General features: G+C 42.1%; 1 protein-coding gene across 5 annotated transcripts in view; it reads right to left on the reverse strand.

Moving 5' to 3' along the window:
* Window positions 1-21,252, reverse strand: part of Alg9 (ALG9 alpha-1,2-mannosyltransferase) — a 60,953-nt gene that overhangs the window by 8,488 nt on the left and 31,213 nt on the right. For all 5 annotated transcript variants that reach the window (XR_006147852.1, XM_042682797.1, XM_042682795.1 and 2 more), the window contains one exon: window positions 5,886-6,016. Coding sequence is in view for 4 of the 5 variants with exons in the window: in XM_042682797.1 (XP_042538731.1) it covers window positions 5,886-6,016 (131 nt within the window). In the remaining variant the exon portion in view is untranslated. The remainder of the gene's footprint in view (window positions 1-5,885; window positions 6,017-21,252) is intronic.

Below are 21,252 nucleotides of genomic sequence, written 5' to 3' on the forward strand. Positions count from 1 at the left end.
GCCTCAGGCAAAGATGTAAGACCCTATGCAAAACAATAAATCAAGCCGGGCATCGATGGCTCATGCTGGTAATCCTAGCTACTCAGGAGGCTGAGATCTGAGGATGGAGGTTCAAAGCCAGCTCAGGGCAGGAATGTCCATGAGACTCTTATCTCCAATAAACCACCAGAAAACTGGAAGTGACGCAGTGGCTCAAGCAGTAGAGTGCTCACCTTGAGCTGAAGGGTGCAGGGACAGTGCCCAAGCCCAGCATTCAAGCCCCACAATCAACAGAAAGAAAGAAAGAAAGAAAAGAAAGAAAGAAAGAAAGAAAGAAAGAAAGAAAGAAAGAAAGAAAGAAAGAAAGAAAGAAAGAAAGAAAGAAAGAAAGAAAGAAAGAAAGAAAGAAAGGAAGGAAGGAAGAAAGGAAGAAAGAAAGAAAGGAAGGAAGAAAGGAAGAAAGAAAGAAAGAAAGGAAGGAAGGAAGAAAGGAAGGAAGGAAGGAAGGAAGGAAGGAAGGAAGGAAGGAAGGGAAAGGGTGGGAAGGGAGGGAGGGAGGGAGGGAGGGTGGGAAGGGAGGGAGGGAGGGAGGGAGGGTGGGAAGGGAGGGAGGGAGGGAGGGAGGGAGGAAGGAAGGGAGGAAGGAAGGAAGGGAGGAAGGAAGGAAGGAAGGAAGGAAGGCAGGCAGGCAGGCAGGCAGGAAGGCAGGTAGGCGCAGGTAGGCAGGCAGGCATGCAAGGCAGGCAAGGAAGGCAGGAAGGACAGGCAGACTAGGGACATAGTTCATGTAGTAGATAGAGCACCTGCCTAGCAAGTTTGATAACCTGAGTTCAAACTCCATTACCACCCAAAAAAGTAGTACAAAAGAAATTCTGATTTCTTGGAGTTCTTTCTTGGCCCTATGCAGATCACCGGGACTATTATGCTGGGAAAAGACAAGAGCATGCCAGCTACTACTCAGGAGGAAGAACCAATTCCACCAAAAGAGCACGTCATCCCATGGGCCCACAACCAAGCTGTGCCACAGGTATAGTCACCCTCGCAACTGCATACTAAGAAGCCCAGAGGGAAGCAGCCTGCTGGACTCCTTTAGGCACCATTTGTCTAAAAAATAAATAAACAAAATCTTGGAAAGGAAAAATTACTTAACTCAGGAGACTAGCCTTAAGAGAGCTGAAGTACTTTTAAGACATGTTCATAAATTCTCATTGCTTTTGCCATAAATAGGGAAACTAACTCTTCTCCTTTTGAACATGGGCTAGTCTACAAACTTGTTTCTATCCAACACAATATGAGACGTAAGTGATCCTATATGCATCCCAAAGTTCACTCATAAGAAGACTGGAGGGGTGGGAAGGTGGCTCAGTGGGAGAGTCTTGGCTTGCATGCATGAGGTCCTGGGTTTGATTCCTCAGCACCACATAAGCAGAAAAAGCTGGAGGTAGCACTGTGGCTCAAGTAGTAGAGCACTAGCCTTGAGCTGAAGAGCTGAAGAGCTGAGGGACAGCGCCCAGGGCCCAGACTTCAGGCCCCACGACTGACACAAAAAAAAAGAAGACTGGATTGCTTTTGCGATGCTTCCTTTTGGGAGTCAGCTACCATGCTGTACACAGGCCCAGATCACATGGATAAGGTTACCTATTCTGGCCAACAGCCAGCGTCCATTGCTAGAATGTCTCCAGCCTCATCCATCATTTCTCAGCTGTGCATAAGCAAGCCTGAGTCAGAAATGACTAGTTGAGCCTAGTCAGCACCTAGAACCACAAGGGAAAACAGTAATACTGTGTATCACTACTTTGAGTGCCTGCTACACCACAATAACTAGAATATAAATTTCCAATTCATTTATCCTGTATAGCTATTACTCAAAACAAACAAAAAGCAAACCAATAGACTGAGCTAGAGCCTGCGGGGAAACGATGAGTCTCATCAAACAGCCTACCCTACCACACAGGACACAAATGGACACAGACACATGGGGTGCCACGGACTCTGGGCCTGACAGCTACTGGGTTCACCTCTTAGAGGCTAAAAGGAAAGGCATGGGCTTAATATATTCTCCAGAGCCGCCACAGCTCATTGGCCTCTGTGAATCTTCTGCTGGACCCAGAATCAACAAAGCGGCATAGCTCATCAGCAGTCCCCACCTGACTGTGCTGAGAGGCCCTCTGAGAGGAAAAGGCCCCTCTCCTGTACACTAGCAGAAAGGTTGGACTCCTAGCTTTTCTTGCATCTGTTCTTCACCCATAATTATAAACAGGCAGGGCTTTGGAATCTTTTCCTATCTAAATTCTCAAGCCTCTCATCAAACAAGCCTGAAATTCATTTGGAGGCTAATATGCTCCAAAATATGGAAGAATAAAATCTCACAATCCAGGAACTACAAATGAAAGTAAAGCACATAAGCCAAAAGGAAGCTATAATGAAGGAGGAAGCAGTGGGTGGAAAGTAGCTGCACCAACAGACTCCGTGGCCCAGGAGGACAAGTCTGGCATCCTGGAGAGCCACTTCCCACCAGGCGCCCACAGCCCAAAAAACGCTCACCACATTCAGAAAGCAAGCCACCACCAAGCTGGCAATTGACGGTACCACTCTCCCATTGCTTCTCCCCAGGAATCTCAGAGTAGGCATTATATCCACCCACTTTTCAGGCTATTTTATACAAGTAGCAATTATGTCATGATTCTAAAAAAGAAAAAAAAAACCCTCTCTCATTTTTATAAAGTATGTGGCATGAGATGGCCAGAGTGACAATGTTCTTAGTTGGTGATATTGTCAACTAGTTTAGACTCCACATCCAGGGAGCCTGTAATCCTTTGTAAAATCAGCCAGCTACAAACATGGTAAACTCAAAGAGAGGAAGCTGGGGCTCTGGGACCAGAGCTAGAAATTGGTTGTGATCTTATTCTTGGATTCTCCCTCAAACTAATAGAGTTGGCTAAGTGTCTCTAAGCCCCTGATTAAACAGAGAAGCAGCAGATTCTGGATCTTGCTCTCCAGTCACACTACATTTCTCTAGCTCTTTTTGCCTTTTAGTATCCTCAATTATTTCACATTTTCTCTCACCTCAAATCTCCAACACTTCATCTCTTACTCTTTCTTCTCAACCTATAACCCTACACTCTACTGGTGAAGCCATCACATCATGTATTGTCAGAGATAAAAATTAAAACAAGATACCACTCTATACATGTGGACCCATTGCAACAATGAGATGTACAGGTCATTATGTCGAAAAAATGAACTTTACAACTTTGGGTGGGCAGGGGGGGCTGGAGGGGATGGGAGATGGGAAAGGATGGGTAAAAAAAGAAAATTAAAAAAAATGTAACTTACTCATGTAAATGTAACCCCTCTGTACAGCATCTTTATAATAAAATAGATTTTTTAAAAAGATACTACTCTACACCTATTTTGCATACATATATATACCTGCATACATAATATGTACCCAAATCCAGAACTATGACAATCCTAAATGCTTGCAAGAATGTAGAACAACAGACTAATTCACGGCTGGAAAGAATGAAAAATGGTAATCATTCTGAGAGAGATAATATGGCATTCTGAGAGAGATAATATGGTAGCTTCTTATAAAACTCAACATTTGTCGGGTGCTGGTGGCACACACCTGTAATCCTAGCTACTCAAGAGGCTGAGATCTGAGGATTGCTGTTTGAAGCCAGCCCATACAGGAAAGTCTGTGAGACTATTTTTTTTTTTTGTCAGTCGTAGGGCTTGAACTTTGGGCCTGAGCGCTATCCCTCAGCTCTTCAGCTCAAGGCGAGCACTCTACCACTTGAGCTACAGGGCCACTTCGGTTTTCTAGTGGTTTATTGGAGATAAGAGTTTCACAGACTTTCCTGCCCAGGCTGGCTTTGAACCAAGTTCCTCAAATCTCGCCTCCTCAGTAGCTAGGATTATAGGCGTGAGCCACCAGCACCTGGCTTTGTGAGACTATTACACCAATAAACTACTCAAAAAAGCCAGAAGTGGTGCTGTGACTCAAGTGATAGAGCACTAGCCTTGAGCAAAAGAAGTTCAGTGACAGTGGCCAGGCCCAGATTTCAAGCCCTAGAACCAGGAAAAAAACAAAACTAAACTGAACACTCATTCCATATAATCCACAATCACATGGCTTGCTATTTACCCAAAGGAGATGGAAACATGTTCACATAGAAACCTGGACATTTATTTTATACTGGTTGAACATCTATAACCTGAAAATGTAAAACCCAAAAAGGTCCAAAAGCCAAAATATCTTGAATTTTATCATGGTACCATCAGTGGAAACTTACATGCCATAAAAATTTGTCTCATAAATAGCATTATTTAAAATATTGATAAAATTACCTCAACTTTGTACAACTACTCAAAAATAAAAATATATTTAAAAATTACCTTCAAGCTATATGTATAAAGTATATATGAGAAATAAATGAATTTTGTGTTTAGTGCTTAGCTATCTCCTTATATATAAGCAAGTATTCCAGAATCTAAAATATGAAATACTTCTGGCCCAAAGCATTTTGGAAAAGAAATCTTCAAAGTTCATATTTGCAATCTATTCTCCACTGGATGGTATTCTGAATTGGACCTCTGGGAAGTAAACTTAGCCATGAGGGTAGAGTTCAAGAATGGGTTAAGTGTGGCTGGGAAGGTGGCTTAGTGGTAGAGTGCTTGCCTTGCATGGATGAGGCCCTGGGTTTGATTCCTCAGTACCACATAAGCAGAAAAAGCTGGAAGTGGTGCTATGGCTCAAAGTGGTATAGTGCTAGCCTTGAGCTGAAGAGCTGAGGGACAGTGCCCAGGCCCAGAGTTCAGGCCCCATGACTGACAGAAAAAAAAAAAAAAAAAAAAGAATGGGATAAGTGACCTTTCAGAGGCCAATGTGCCAATGCAAGAAGAACCTGCAAATGGAGGGACAAAGAGTAAATAAATGCAACAATGGTACTCACTGGACACCACGTTGAAAATGAATTTTACAACTTGTGGGTGGGGATAGGAGGGAAAAACTTGGAAAGAACAGGGGAAGTGGTAACAACAACAACAAAAAGTACCTGCAGCCTGGAGGAGGAACCTCATTGCAATCTGACTGTTAGCATCTTATCTTGGACTTCCGGCCTCCAGGACCGTGAAAGATAAATGTTGTTTATACTACCCAGTCCATGGTAATTTGTTATAGTATGAACTAAGACAATTGACAAAACTTGGAAGCAAGTAGATGCCCTTTGATAGTTGAGTGGATAAACAAACTGTGGTATATTTAAACTATGGAATATATGTTAGTCAAGACATGTACATCACTGTGACAGAATACCTAAGCAAAATAACTCAAGCCAGGGAATGTTTATTTTGTGTCATGGTTGCAGAGTTTTAGTCCATCATGGTAGGGAGGCTGAGGCAGAGCATCTATATAATGGCAACTAAGAAGGAGAGAAAAGAGTAAAAAGAGAGAACAGAAAAGGAGAAGGGGGGAGAAAAGGAGAGAGAGAGAGAGAGAGACAGAGACAGAGACAGACAGAGACAGAGACAGAGAGAATATGTCTATGCTAGTGGGTTCTCCTCTTTTCCATTCTATTCCATCTGGGTCTCTAACCCATTGGACGGTGCACCCTACATTCAGGTCAGGTCTTATTACTGCAATTAATCCTCTCTAGAAACATCTTCATGGACCCCAAAATGTCACTCACATATTTGGGTTCTCTACAGTAGACCTACCTTTTCACTTGAATGACATCAGAATATACTCTTAGAATGCTCTTAGAACTCTCAGGGAGCTGGACAAAAACAAACTATGCACTGGACCCAAATGAAAAAAAAAAAAAAAAGCATAGCCTAGGTCCGAAGTTACGCAATTCTAGAGTTCACTTTTAAAGACTGGTCTTAGGAATAAAGCCACATACCTAGAAGCATCAAGGAATGGTCTGTAGGCCAGGCTGATCCATTCTTCTTTATTGGATGCATATTTTGGTTCCCGCGGTGTTTCTGTCATGGTATCCAAATCCACCAAATAATGACATTTATTGATGTCAATCTGAAATGAAAAAGAAAACTCTCCATCGATAACTGTGAAGATCCCTGCATGGTAATAAACATTAATTGCGATTTCAAGAATTTTACAAGGTTTTAAAGGAACAAATATACCAGTCCTCTGACAAGGATACCAGTACTTTCTCCATTCTGATAAGACATCAAGATTTAAGGCTCATGGAGGGCAAACACTTGCTCAAACATAAAGGCCTGCAAGTTCTGAGTGATCTCATTCTTGTTTGGGTACAGTCCCTCTACTCCCACAGACATTCATGCAGCCCAAAGCTGTGCCCACAACTGACCTCTGCAAAATCTACCTTCTGCTCACCATTTCCCACTTCCAGTGTATCATCCTTTACTCCAGAGACTGAAAGGGCATGACTACATACAACCTCACTCCACACACTAAAGTCTCTTTCAGATAAACTATACACATAAACACAAAAGAAAATTATAAACCTCTTGGCAAATAATATATAGCATCTTCCAGAGCTTAGGGCAGAGGATAAGACCCAACATTAACTATAAAAAAGAAATGAAGCCAGGCGCTGGTGGCTCACCCCTGTAATCCTAGCTACTCAGGTGGCTGGGATCTGAGTATCACGGTTCAAAGTCTGCCTGGGCAGAAAAGTCGCTGAGACTCTTATCTCTTAATTAACCACCAGAAAACCAGAAGTGGTACTGTGGTTCAAGTGGTAAAACACTAGTCTTGAGCTGAAGAGCTGAAGGACAGCACCTAGGCTAGAGTTCAAGTCCCATGACCAACCAAAAAAGAAAGAAAGAAAGAAAGAGAGAGAGAGGGAGAGAGGGAAGGAAGGAGGGGGAGGGAGGGAGGGAAAGAAAGGAAAGGAAGGAAGGAGGGAAGGAAGGAAGAAAGGAGGGAAGAAAGGAGGGAAGAAAGAAAGAAAAGAAAAAGATAGTCAGATGCCGGGGCTCACACCTGTAATCTTAGCTACTTAGGAGGCTGACATCTGAGGATAATGGTTCAAAGCCAGCCCAGATAGGAAAGTCCATGAAACCCTTATCTCTAATAAACTCCCTCAAAACTGGAAGTGGAGCTATGGCTCAAGTGTTAGAGCACTACTTTGGCCAAAAGAAGCTCAAGGATAGCAACCAGGCTGTCCCTGAGTTCAAGTTCTTGAACCAGAAGAAAAAAAAAGATAAATTTAACTGGATTAAAAATAAGAATATCTGATCTGAAAGCATGGATGAAGTAGAAGACTGCTTGTCTAGCAAGTATATAGAGTTCAAACCCCAGTACCACCACACAAAAAAAAGGACACTTCTAGGGCATGAAAAGATGAGTATAGAAGAAGAGAGGGGACATAGGCCACACGTTTAGCCATCAGGAATTAATGTCTAGAATATATAAAGGACTCTTGCCAATCAATGAGATAAAGATAAACCACTCAATAAAAAATGGCAAATTATTTAAGTACTTCACAAAACCTCTAAATGGCCAAAACAAATGAAATTATATTCAATCTCATTAGCAATTATGAAGCCACATGAAAAATTATAATACCAAATACTGGCCATAATGTGAAGCAACAATTATATATTGATGGTAAGAAATTAAGTTGGTACAAAAATCTTTAGAAAACTATTTGGTAGACTCTACTAAAATTGAACACATGGATTCCTATGATGCAACAATCATAGGAAGTGATTTAATATCTAAACCTACACAGTAAGGTGCCCCATATGAAATCATTTATATTTAATGTTTGATCCACAAACATCAAATAGGCAATTTCCTATGGTTCATCTAAAGTATATCTAATAGAAATGCCTGCAACAAAATACAAGTTCAAGAATATCCTAAGTGATGTTATTTGTAGTTGTCCCAGATTGGAAAAAGCAAAACATTCATTAACAGTAAAATAATAAACAGTGGTACATACAATGAAAAACTACATACTAACGAGAGAACTATAGCTATAAATGTAATTATTAAAATAAAATACTGAGTGAAAGATTAAGACAAACACACACACAAAAATAAATACAACATAATTCAAGCAAAACTAACTTAAATCATTTAAGAGATGCATGTAAAAATGGCATATCAAAAGCCAAAAGCCAAAATATTATTACCATGTAAGTCAGCAGAACCTGCCTCTGAAAGGGGAATGTGAGCATGATCCAAAACAATTCTTGGAAAAGTTTGGGTGCTGGGAATGTTCTATTATCTGACCTTGGGTGGTGGTTTACACTGGCATTTTCTCTATTATAAGTGATTTATATTTACATTTTACAAATATTTAGGTTTATAGGTTTTTCATGACTAGAGAGTTTTTTTAAGTGCAATGAGAGCAACTTGCTCATTGCTAGCTTAGAGTAAACTCTGTTCTTTCCCAGATTCCACCTCGCAGCAGTGTTCTCATTCTCTGCAAGCATGGTTTGTAAAAAAGATTTCAGTCTCACATCTGTCTCTGCATATGGGCTATTCCTCCAGGGGAGAGAAAGCACACTGAGAATTGACGTCAGACCCAATTCCATTCTGCAGAACTCTCTAAAAATGATGCTCGGCATAAACACTTCAGGAAGTAGCCTTTTTTTGCCTAAACACCCACTTTGTAGCTCCCAAGCACTGTAAGAACATGAAGCAAGTTTTTAAAAGCTTTTATGATGCTTCTATTAAACAGAATGAGCAAAAAAGGAGATTCTTATGCTCTCAAGTGAGCCCTTGGTATTGATCTTTCAATTCTTGATCTCAGCCTGGCCTTTTCTAGACAGGCACAATACCAGTCTCAAAGGGAGATTGTGTGTTAGGCACAGAGTCTTCTGCAGATGTGGGTGGTTAACTATTAATACCCAATTCTACCATTCATCTTAAGTGTGTACTCATCACAGCTCCGTAAGTAAGTTCCATTTAAAATTTAGATACTAAAGCAAAATTATATTAATTGAGATACTAATACATTAAAATGTAACTTCTATTTCATCCTTTGGGAAGTAACTGCTAAAAATTAAAGTACATATGAACAAAGGCTTCTAGAACACACTGGTTAGGTGTAACTCAGGACAAGTTCTTCTTTAGAGGAAAAATAAGGTGATTAGAAAAGGAGTTTTAAGTCAGCAGGTCTTGACAAAGTCTGGATTCTGTCACAAACTAGCTCTTATTTATATCTTGAATACTTCTGTAACTTAAGTATGCTACCAATTACCTCAAAAAGCTACAATAAGGGAATTAGAGCTGTGGCTCAAAGCAGTAGAACCCTAGCCTTGAGTGCAACAGCTCAGGGATAGTGCCTAGGCCCTGAATTCAAGTCCCATGACCAATAATCCCCTCCCCGCTGAAAAAAAAAGGAAGAAAAGAAAAAGAGGAAAAGTTTGGGGGCTGGGAATTGGCCTCAGGGGTAGGGTGATTGCCTAGCATGCATGAAGCCCTGGGTTCGATTCTTTAGTACTACTTAAACAGAAAAGGCCTGAAGTGGCACTGTAGCTAAAGTGGTAGAGTGCTAGCCTTGAGCAAAAGAAGCTCAGGGACAGTGCCACCCAGGCCCTGAGTTCAAGCCCCAGAACTGGCCAAAAAAAAAAAAAAAGAATTAAATGAGATGAATCATTTAAATAAAACTGCCAAACAGTAAAGGATTATTTATACAAATAGCTGAAATATCAGAAGGAATATCTGACCAGCTGCCATTCAAAGCCAGCCAAGGCAGATAAGTTTGTGAAACTCTTATCTCCAGACAACCATCAAAAACCAGAAGCAGAACTGTGGATTAAGTGGTAGAGAGCAAGCCTTGAACAAAACAGTCATGTGAAAGCTTGAGGCTCTGAGTGTCTGCAGAGAAACAAAGCAGAGAGGGGAGGTGGGGGGAGAGAAAGAGAGAGAGTGTGTGTGTGTGTCTAAGGATTGGCAAGGGAGAACCCAAATGAGGAAAAGCTGGATCGTGTGCAACCGAAAAGGTAATACTTTATAGAGTAAAGAGTCTTAGAAAACACTTTGTATGCTAATAATCTCAGCTACACTGGAAGCACAGTTAGGAAGACCATAGCCCAAGGATGGCCTATGAGCAAATAGCACAAGACCCTATCTGAAAAATGACTGAAGCCAAGGGCTGGAGGCCTGGCCCAAGTGCCTTAGCAACCCCAATGGCCCTGACTTCACAACCCAGCATTGCCAAAACAAAACAAAAAAACCAATTGTTTAAAAAAAAGAGAGAGAAAAAGAAGCAAAAGAGGGCCCTATACTAACTCCCCTGGCGAGAGGAAAGCTGAAGCAACCACGCCAATCACTAATATGGTATCTAGATGTGCAAGGACAGAAAGTCTTCTTGAATTTTCATGCCTTCTTCTTTCTAATAAATCTCAAATCTACTCAAAGGAAATTAATGACACCAATGACACCAAGATTTCCAACTGAGGAAACAGGGGAAGAGAGGACTATACCAAAGAATTGGTACACTTGAGGAGAAGACAGGAATTATCTTACAGACCAAGGCAAGAAGCAGCATGATGTGTGTAACCAATTGAAAGAAGGCCAACTTGGCTAGAGTGAATACTGAGAGTAAGGAGTTAGCTTCTGGAACATTCTCTGCTGCTACCTCACAAATTTTTACTTATCCTTCAGATTTTACCTAAAAATTATTTCCTTAGGAAAGACTTCACTGACTGCTTAAACTAGGATAGATCCACAGGTAACACATTCTCAGAGCAGCTAGAACTTCTCAAAACATTTCACAGGGGCTGGGAAGGTGGCTCAGTGGTAGAGAGCTTGTCTTGCATGCAAGAAGCCCTGGATGGGCTGGGAAGGTGGCTCAGTGGTAGAGCGCTTGCCTTGCATGCATGAGACCGTGGGTTTGATTCCTCAGCACCACATAAGCAGAAAAAAAAAAAAAAAGCTGGAAGTGGCACTGTGGCTCAAGTGGTAGAGTGCTAGCCTTGAGCTGCAGAGCTAAGGGACAGCCCAGAGTTTAGGCCCCATAACCAACCAAAAAAAAAAAAATTCACAGTTACAATCTATGGTAACTGAGAAATTCATTTCAAACTTTATAGAAGATAACCACTTTATACTCCAAAAGCAAAGTACAAAGCACACAGCAGCTGCTAAGTAAGTCTAACAAACCAGACACGGAATGTATGAAATATGCTACACAGGAATGAAGGAGGGAAGGCCAAGTGCAAAGAGCATGAAAAGAGAGAGAAGGGAACAGAAAGTAGCCAAATGCCATGGACAAAGCTTTGGAAGAGGCAGGCGTGGTGGCCCATGCCTGCAATCCTGGCACTTAGGAAACTGAGACAGAAAGATCCTGAGTTTGGGTGCATTACAGCAAGATATTATCACACACAAAAATTAATTAAAAATCTAGCTTCAAAAAGAGGTATAAGAGGGGCTGGGAAGGTGGCTCAGTGGTAGAGCACTTGGCTTGCATGCATGCAGCCCTGGGTTTGATTCCTCAGCACCACATAAGCAAAAAGAAAAAAGCTGGAAGTGGCGCTGTGGCTCAAGTGGTAGAGCGCTAGCCTTGAGCTGAAGAGCTGAGGGACAGCGCCCAGGCCCAGAGTTCAGGCCCCACCACCACTGGACCCCCCCCCCCCAAAAAATAAAAAAGAAAAGAAAAGAAAGAGGTAGAAGATGTAAGAATAGAAGGGATAGCTACAAGAAAGGAGGTAGACACAGGGCACTTCACCATTTTGAAAAGCAGGATGGAGAGCAGACTTGAAACTAAACAGAAAGGCTAAGAGGAGGCTGAAGACTGAACCGGAATGGGTTCAACAATTGTATCAAGTAAAATTATCACAACATTCTAGCTGTGTGAGGACAAGGAATGAATTAATAGTCCACCCTCTTATTCTTGGTGATATCCCCTGCTGTCTATCCAGCTGCCAGAGTCAAGCCCTGCAAGTCCTCAAACAGGAAGGATGTGCACTTGCATTCAGGCATCTATCAGCTGGAAATGACAGTGACGCACGTAGCTGTAAAAATAGAGATCCCGGCAAGGGCCGACGTGCCGATGTGAAGTTCAGGGAACATCAATCACAGAGTAACTATCTCCACGAAGGCAGATCTGACTGCTCAAATGCCATCAAGATTCTTTGGTAAACAACCATAGTAAAAAGCAAGTCTTGTATGAGTTGAAGAGGAAAATGTGGGCGATCAGTCAAAGTCATTTGTCCTGGCCTTTAAGGCAAAGCAAAGATGAAAGCTGAAAAAAAACTCCTTGGAGGGCTGGGAAGGTGTCTCCATGGTAGAATGCTTGCCTCACAAGCATGAGGCCCTGGCTTCGATTCCTCAGCACCACAAAAACAGAAAAAAGCTGGAAGTGGTGCTGTGGCTCAAGTGGTAGAGCACTAGCCTCAAGCTGAAGAGCTGAGAGACAGCGCCCAGGCCCAGAGTTCAGCCCCCATGACCAACCAAAAAACAAAAAACAACAAAACTCCTTGGACACTTTGCCCATAGCAAAGGAAAATGTGACACTAAGACTAGCCAACAGCAACAATGGTTGACACATTTCGACATAGGATTCTGCAGTTTAATGTTCAATCTTAGGAAGGATATCTTCTTTCCAAGCACAAAATAAAATCTGATTGATAATATATTCTCTTCTATTTTTGTGAATAACTACAGCCAGAATGCCCAGGCTTTCCTACACCAAAGCATTTACAAGCTCTATGAGAACAGTGGTTGGGTCTTCGTGGTATCTGATATCATACCTGGCATACCTTAGGCAATCCAAGTGTTTGGGAGGGCTTGCCTGGTGGTACTAACAGAGACGCACAACAACTACTCATGTAGCCTTTTTCTATCAGGGAAGGTCATCCTCTTCCACCTGAGTATGCAGCTTCAGAAAGGAGGAGGGGGAAGAAGGGGAGAGAGGGGGAGGAAAAGAGGAAAGGAACACTTGCCTAGCTAGCCAGATCTCTACTTAGCAAGGTGAGTTTCTTTTCAAGGGGATACATTCAAACCATACATTAATCCAAAGCCCAAACAGATACCTCTTGCTTTTCTCAGTTCACAGAGAAAATACAGAGATAACTAAACCCAGTTCTGCATCTTACAGAACCTCCTGCATCTAAAGAATATTTCTGTTTACCTACAACTCTATTTTAGCCATAATATGTTAATATAAAAATTCAAGTTCAGTGGCATATTGTTTGTTTTATATACTTGAGGCCCTGGTTCAATCCCCAGAATTAAAAAATAAAGAAAAAAGAAAAAACATATTCTATTGCATGTGACACCCATGGTAGCTCACACTTCTAATTCCAGGTAATCTAGAGACAAAGATAGGAAAGAATGAGTTCTTGGGAGACCTTGGGTAAGAGGATTGCAGTCTGAGGCTGGCCCTAGGCAGAAAATATGAGGCCTTACATGAAAACCTACATTAAAACAAAAGCAAAAAGGGCCAGGGCATTGTTCAAGTGGTAGAACACTCCTGAGTTCAAACTCCAGTACTGCCAAAAAAAAGGCTATGTCTTTTTTTTTAACACTACACAAACCTGAAGATACATAATTGTCATAAATGGCATTCATTCAGTTCTGTTCATCTGTTCTTGTTGAGAAGCTAAGAGCCAAGTGTGGAGACATACAAGTGTGGACATGCAGCACTTGGGAGCTGAGGCAGGAGGATCATGAGTTGGAAGCCAGCCTGGGATACACAGTGCACTCCAGACCAATGTGGGATACGTAGCAAGACACTATCTTTAGACAACAGACAACAAAGACATTGGGTTGGGGAATAGCTCAATGGTAGAATATTTGCCTAGTTCAAGGCTAGCTTCTCAAACAGCTATCCTCCTGATCTCTACCTCCCTAGTAGGATTATAGCATGAACCATTAGTTCCTAGTGTGATCATTGCTACATAGGGAAAAGATTAGAGAATTTTTGTAGGTCTGCATGCCTGAAATGTTCTAAGTTTTCAGAGCTTCAAAACTAAGTACTTAATTAATATAAAAGATATGACTTAAGGGAGATAAGATGGTAGAGGTATCCAGACACACTTCTTGCTTCTCTCTGAGACTGAAACAGAACAAGAGCTGCATGACGGCAGGGAGAGGTGGATGGTGTGGAAAGGCACAGGAGTGACACCGTAAACACTAAACAGTAAACAATCAAGTGAGTTCCAGCAATATTCCACTTTAAATTTGTAAAACAAAGCACCCTAACACCAGGCACTCTGCAACATGGCACTACAGAAGGGGCTTTAAGCAAGGGAAAGAAGGAAAGCTTCTGTGAGTTCACAGCTGCAGCAGCTGCCTCTATAAAATGAGTCTGAGACCCAAAATCTGCAATTCGTGTAGCATGCAGATGCTGGTAAGGGCTCTGCTCCCCATCGCTTGCTCACTGGGGCTGTGATATGGAATTAACCTTGAGAGGGATCTGAATATGGAACTATAAGGCTGGTGGAAACTGGAGGCCCTTGAATATTTTTGTTTCCAAATCCCAAAAGTCTCTACACTTCAAAGCTAAGCAGCATCCCGAGTTTGTGTGACCCAGGAAACTGGTGGTGACTCTGCATCCAGATTTACAGACACAGGTCTGTATAGTTGGAAGAACTGAAACAGAGGTCACTTCCACCTGGGAACAGTGGCCTGACCTCTGGGAAAGGAGTCAGCCCAGCCTGTTGAGCACAAGAGGGGACTGGGATAGAGACTGGAATGGCCAGGGCAGACAGAACCACTGCCAATAGCAGCTTGCTTTTGTTTGATTGTCTTCTCCATGCCGAGTCCCAGAGACATTTGGTGGAAATAAAAGCTACTGCTCAGGCTTATCCCATACAACTCCATGCACTGACAAAGCAATGGGGGACATCCAACAGATGGTCCCTGTCCTCAGCCTGCAAGAGCAGCTTGAGGCAGCTCCTGCACTCTCTGCATTGCCAGGGCCATAGATGGATCTCACTGGCACATATGGACATCAGCCCAGCTTTGGTCATTGTCTTAGCTCACATGTACCTGCCCTGGGCAAGGCAGAACAGGGCTCAGCCTCCTCACACCTCTTTCAGGTTTGACTTGTTACGATGTGAGACAGAAAATGACTCACTGCTCCTCTCTCCCACACAGTGAACTTCAAAACAAGACATCTGGGGGAAAAGCAAAGCACTTCCCTTCTCCCTCTCTCAGCAGACAGAACGATTCACTGGTCTTTTGTTTTGTTATTTGTATTTATTTTGTTCTCCCTCATTATTTCCCTCACTTTTTTATTTTGCTGTTTCTCTCTCTCTCTTTCTCTCTCTCTCTCTTCTGACCTCACTTCCTTACCACTGTTATTAATATTCCTATCCTCATTACTTTATCATTTACCTTCTTTCTTTTCAGTCCTTATTATGGATGTTGGTGTTGTTTCCAAAGGTTTTTATGCTATTTAAATATCTGCTTTGCTTTTGTGTTCTTGTTACTGTAGTCTACTTTCTTTTTACCTCATAGAGTGCTAATGGGGATTGAAACCTCAAGAAAAGTCTGCTCAAAAAGAAAAAAAAAAGACATATAAAATTGGAAGAGATATCTACCCGTACATATGTAATCATAAAAAAGAACAAGAACTATGAAAAGCAAGGCAACATGACTCCAAAAATTCACAACTCTTCAATAACCATATCCAAAGACAGTGAAATAACCATATCCAAAGATAGTGAAATGGTTAAAATCATAAAGTACTCAAATGTTTGATTCCAAAATGAACAATTAATCTCAGAAAGAATATAAAGAAACAGATCATCAAGAAGTCACTTCACACTGGGTACTGCTGGCTCACGTCTGTGATCCTAGCTACTCAGGAAACTGAGATCTGACGATCATGGTTGGTACAACAAAGTCTGTGAGACTCTTCAAAAACCACTTAGAAAAAGCTGGAAGTGAGTGGCACTCTGGCTGAAGTGGTAGAGCGCTAGCCTTGAGCAGAAAGAGGCTCAGAGACAGCCCCCAGGCACCAGGGTCAGGACTAGAAAAAAAAAAAAAAGTCAATTCAAAGAGCACTAGAGGCTTACAGCTATAATCCTAGCTACTCAGAAGCCTGAGATTTGAGAATATCAGTTCAAAGCCAGCTCAAACAAAAAAGCCCCTAAAAATTCATCTAGAATTAACCAGAGAAGAAAAAGGAGAAAGGAGGAAGAAGAGGAACAGGAAGAGGAAAAGGTGGAAGAGGAGGGAGGAGGAAGGGAAGGAGGGAGAAAGGAAGAGAGGAGGAATGGGAAGGAGGGAGGGAAGAAAGGGAGAAGGGAGGGAGGGAGGGAAGAGGAGGAGGAAGAGGAGACAGAGGTCAATTTAAGATTTGAAGGAGAAATTCACCAGAAAAAGATCATGAAAAAATTAAAAATAAAAGGGAAATGAATCTTGGAACCAAAAAGCATGGTAGGTAAGATCTTACCAATGAACATCTTCCCAACCTCAGTTCCCAGACTTTGGTTGCCATAAATGACACTCACTGGGGAATTTAGAAGCATCTGTGTGAAATAGACCTAACATAGCTAAGAGACTTTCCATCTTCAGGCAACATATCACACTTGATAGGGAGCCATAATATGCAAGTGTGCCAAACTCAACCCTCTGCCAATTCCCATCAGAAACAAATGATAGAAGAAAGCCAGGCATGATCTCTGTTCTCTGGGAAGTTGTAACCTCAAGTTAATCAGAGCTTGAAAAATAGTAGTGTTTGGGTCCTAATTAGCCATTTCCCATCATTAACGGGTTTTACGGAGACCTTTCAAGGAAAGTAAATGAAGGACTATTTGAATATTTTCATGCATACTCTTTAAAAGTCATCTGCTGGTCCAGGAATGGTGGTGCAACCTGTAATCCCAACACTCAGGAAGCTGAGGCAGGAGGCTTCCCAGTGAGAACATTTTAAAATGATGGAGAAGGAAAGGAAGCAACTAAGATTCACAGCCCAGTGATAGACTTCTGGACTGCCCCACTAATAGACAGCCTCTAGCATGCTTACTGGACACACAGGGCTTTTGTCCAAACCCAACAACAGGCAAATGGATCTTATTTATTGTGTTTTGTTTCCTGCAGCACAGTCTTGCACCCCACACTGGTCTCAAATTCACAACTCTCCTGCCTTGGCCTCCTAAGTGCTGGAATTACAGATGGGTGCCACACACTTGGCTTTATTTAAACTTTTATGTAGTTCTTTAACTCTTCTCCTGCCTGGATGAGTTTAACATAGTTGACTTGCCTTTTCTACTGTAGTATGCTTTTTGGTTAAAAAAAAAAATTCCCTAGTCCTTATAGATAAAACACATCTATTTCTTTGAAGTAATCCAGATCGAGTTTGCAGAAAGAGCAGAAAAGGCATCTTAAATGAAATAACTGCAACAACTTACTGTAGAAGAGACCAGAAGGCTCAGAGACAACAATTAACTATCTCCCAATTTTGAACTTAAAGTTCCTCTTGTGCCCCACTAATAAAACACTGATAAAGCAAACTGGAAGATTTTCCAGGCAGTTTCAAAGGCATTTTTCCCCTTGAATGATAAAAGTAAAAAATAATTGGTTCTCAAAAGCAAGAGAAAAGTATTTTAAGAAGTTTCTGGGTTTTGTTGTTGCTGTTGTTTTCTTTTGTTTTTGCTGGTCCTGGGGCTTGAACTCAGAACCTGGGCTCTGTCCCTGAGCCTCTTTTGCTCAAGGCTAGCATTTCACCAATTGAGCCACAGCACCACATCTGGCTTTTTCTGAGTAGTTTATTGGACATAAGAGTCTCAGGGGGCTGGGAAGTTGGCTTAGTGGTAGAGTGCTTGCCTTGCATGCATGAGGCCCTGGGTTCCATTCCTCAGCACCACATAAAAAAGAAAAAAGCCGGAAGTGGCGCTGTGGCTCAAGTGGTAGAGCACTAGCCTTGAGCTGAAGAACTGAGGGACAGTGCTCAGGCCCAGAGTTCAGGCCCCACGACCAGACCCCAAAAAAAAAAAAAAAAAAATTAAAAAAAAAAAGCCGGGCGCTGGTGGCTCACGCCTGTAATCTTAGCTACGCAGGAGGCTGAGATCTGAGGATCACGGTTCAAAGCCAGCCCGGGCAGGAGAGACCGTGAGACTCCTATCTCCAATAAACCACCAGAAAACCGGAAGTGGCGCTGTAGCTCAAGTGGTAGAGCGCTCACTTTGAGCTGAAGAGCTGAGGGACAGCACCCAGGCCCAGAGGTTAAGCCCCACGACCGACAAAAAAAAAAAAAAAGTCTCAGGGACTTTCCTGCCCAGGTTGGCCTTGAACCTCAATCCTCAGATCTCAGTCTCCTGAGTAGCTGAGATACAGGCGTGAGCCACCAGTGCCTGACAACCCCCCCCCACCCCCCCACTCCCTGGGTAGTGGGGCCTGAACTCTGGGCCTGGGCGCTGTCCCTCAGTTCTTTAGCTCAAGGCTAGCGCTCTACCACTTGAGCCACAGTGCCACTTCCAGCTTTTTCTGCTTATGTGGTACTGAGGAATCAAACTCAGGGCCTCATGCATGCAAGGCAAGCACTCTACCACTGAGCCACCTTCCCAGCTGTGAAGAAGTATTTTTAAAAGAAAGAAATCATCAGCAACTTGTCAGATCTTTTTCTCCGCAAATACTGATCTTTCCTTACAAAATCTTGACATACTGTATATACTGCTCTATGTAATATGTTATATATAGATCACATATATATGCTGTTCTACTATATGTAATATGTGCATATGTATATTATATATACTTTAGTTTGAGATTTCTCAGTTTAAACCTCCAGTGACATCAGTAATCTCCTAAACGCTAAAGCAATACTAATTGAATTTGAAGCAGAAAAAAATAGTTCCCTCTCTCAATTTTATGAGTATCACATGCTGCCAGAATTTGAGGACACTCACCATAACCACATCATCTACAATTCAAAAATCAAGAAACTAGATTTAAATCTGCCTTAAGTGTAACCAAAGAGGTCATTTTTAAAATTTTTTCAGATTTAACCATTCTTTCTTACATCAAAAATAACAAAATTGCAGGGTGACATTAACACATGATCATGAAACAAAAATGTGTTTCATGTCATTAGTCACAGGCTATATATCAGCCAGCTGTTGAAGTTAAAAATATGCCTTAATTTGAAATTTTGTAAAATACAAGCATTCAACACTCATTCTGAAAGAAATGTAACTTCCTTTAGTTTCTCCCAGCCCACTAGAAGCTCTGTAGAGGCACACACACATGAGCACCTCTAAACCACAGAAAAAAAGGGTAATGATTGGGAAATTCAAACAAACTTACTAACCATCAACTTTACCTAGCAATAAACATATGTTAAGAATGACAATTTAATGGCACCACAAGTATAAACAAAACCACTAGTTCTCAATAAACCAAGAGTCTGGAACACAGATCAAGTTATGAATAATAATATGTGTGCATTTTCTTGGGGGAGGAATGAGCGAAGGAGAACTGAATGTAATAAAACAAGTATTGTCATAGTTTTTTCTCCTCCCTGGGAACAGAAACAAAAACTCTCAGGGTTGGAGTCTGCAGTAAAAACTTCCCAACCCTTCAACACCAGCAGTGCGGAGGAAGCTTCTAGTCTGCAGATTCTCCTCCTTTGCAAAGTGGCAGAAGGTAACTTGTCTTCCATCATGAGATCTCATGGCCCAGGTAAACTCTGCCACCCTAAAATATTTATGAGCAGACAGGTAATGGAATAATCTGAAATATAAACACTCCAACTGGATTTCAAATGGAGAAAAAAAGATGAAAAAAAAGAAGAGAGTCTAGTCTTTGAAATTCCCAGGCATTTGAAAAGAAAATACACTTTGCTCAAATCCAGACAAGTCCCACTCCACCTCCTAATCAGTGCTTTTGCCACTGCACCATGTGCCACACATCAATCAGTGTCTTCCTATGATAAAATCCTTTACTGAAATCAGAACACTGCGGCCTGGGAAGGAACTTTTGAAAGCGAAAGAGTATTTTTCTGGCTTTTCATTTCTTCTTTTAGATAGGCTCCATCCAACTAGATTCTAAAAAGTAGTTGCCACCAGGAGGCACAGACTGCCTTACAGTTTTCCTGTCCCACATACAGCCTTGCTAAATACATAGTTGTTAAATGAATGTTTAAATCCAGGCGAAAAAATGATGGCACTGTTATAATGTGAACTCACAAGAAAAATTTTTTGGCTATTCAAGCACTAGAGATCATTTAGAAAAATCAATTAATTTCTAAATGCCAATATGATGGATTTTAGAAAATTAATGTTTTTTTGGCTGGGTACTGTGCACTGTCCCTGAACTTTTCTGCTCAAAGCTAGTGGTATACCATTTTTTTAAGCCACAGCTCTACTTTGGTTTTCTGGTGGTTAATTGGAGATAAGTGTCTCTTGGACTTTCCTGCCCCAGCAGGCTTTGGATTTCAATCCTCAGATCTCAGCCTCCTAAGTAGCTAAGATACAGGCTTGAGCAACCAGCACCAAGCTAGAAATTAGTTTTTAAAAGTCTTCTGGGGCTGGGAAGGTGGCTCAGTGGTAGAGTGTTTGCCTTGCATACATGAGGCCCTGGGTTTGATTCCTCAGCACCACATAAGCAGAAAAAGCCTACGTGAGGCTGTGGCTTAAGTGGTAGAGTGCTAGCCTTGAGCTGAAGAGCTTGAGGGACAGCACCCAGGCCCAGAGTTCAGGCCCCACGACCCACAACAACAACAAAAAAAGTCTTCTGATGCCAGGTGCCAATGGCTCACGCTTGTAAGGCTAGCTACTCAGGAGTCTGAGATCTGAGGATCGCAGTTCAAAGCCAGCAATGGCAGGAAAGTCCGTGAGACTCATCTCTAATTAACCACCAGGAAACAAGAAGTGGTACTGTGGCTCAGGGACAGCATCCAGGCCCAGAGTTCAAGCCCTGTGACTGCCCGCCCCCCTAAAAAAGTCTCCTGGACCCCTCTCTTAAATTCTTAGTGAATTCTGGTCTATATATACTCTAAGTATAGCAATTTGAAACTGTACATTCATGCTCAAAGACTAGTAACAATTAACCCTGAGACCAGTAAGGCAATTTATCAAACTTCCAATCAAGGAAGGAGACAGGATGAAATGAGAGGGGGAGGAAAAAAACATCAAGTGAAAGTCAGAGAAACGTCTCTCCCTGTAAACTCCCTTCTTTTTTTTTTTTGTCGGTCGTGGGGCTTGAACTCTGGGCCTGGGCGCTGTCCCTCAGCTCTTCAGCTCAAGGCGAGCACTCTACCATTTGAGCTACAGCGCCACTTCCGGTTTTCTGGTGGTTTATTGGAGATAGGAGTCTCACGGTCTTATCTGCCCTGGCTGGCTTTGAACTGCGATCCTCAGATCTCAGCCTCCTGAGTA

This window comes from Dipodomys spectabilis, unplaced genomic scaffold, assembly GCF_019054845.1.
Source record: "Dipodomys spectabilis isolate Male_0828 unplaced genomic scaffold, ASM1905484v1 ptg000076l, whole genome shotgun sequence".
Classification (NCBI taxonomy): domain Eukaryota; kingdom Metazoa; phylum Chordata; class Mammalia; order Rodentia; family Heteromyidae; genus Dipodomys; species Dipodomys spectabilis.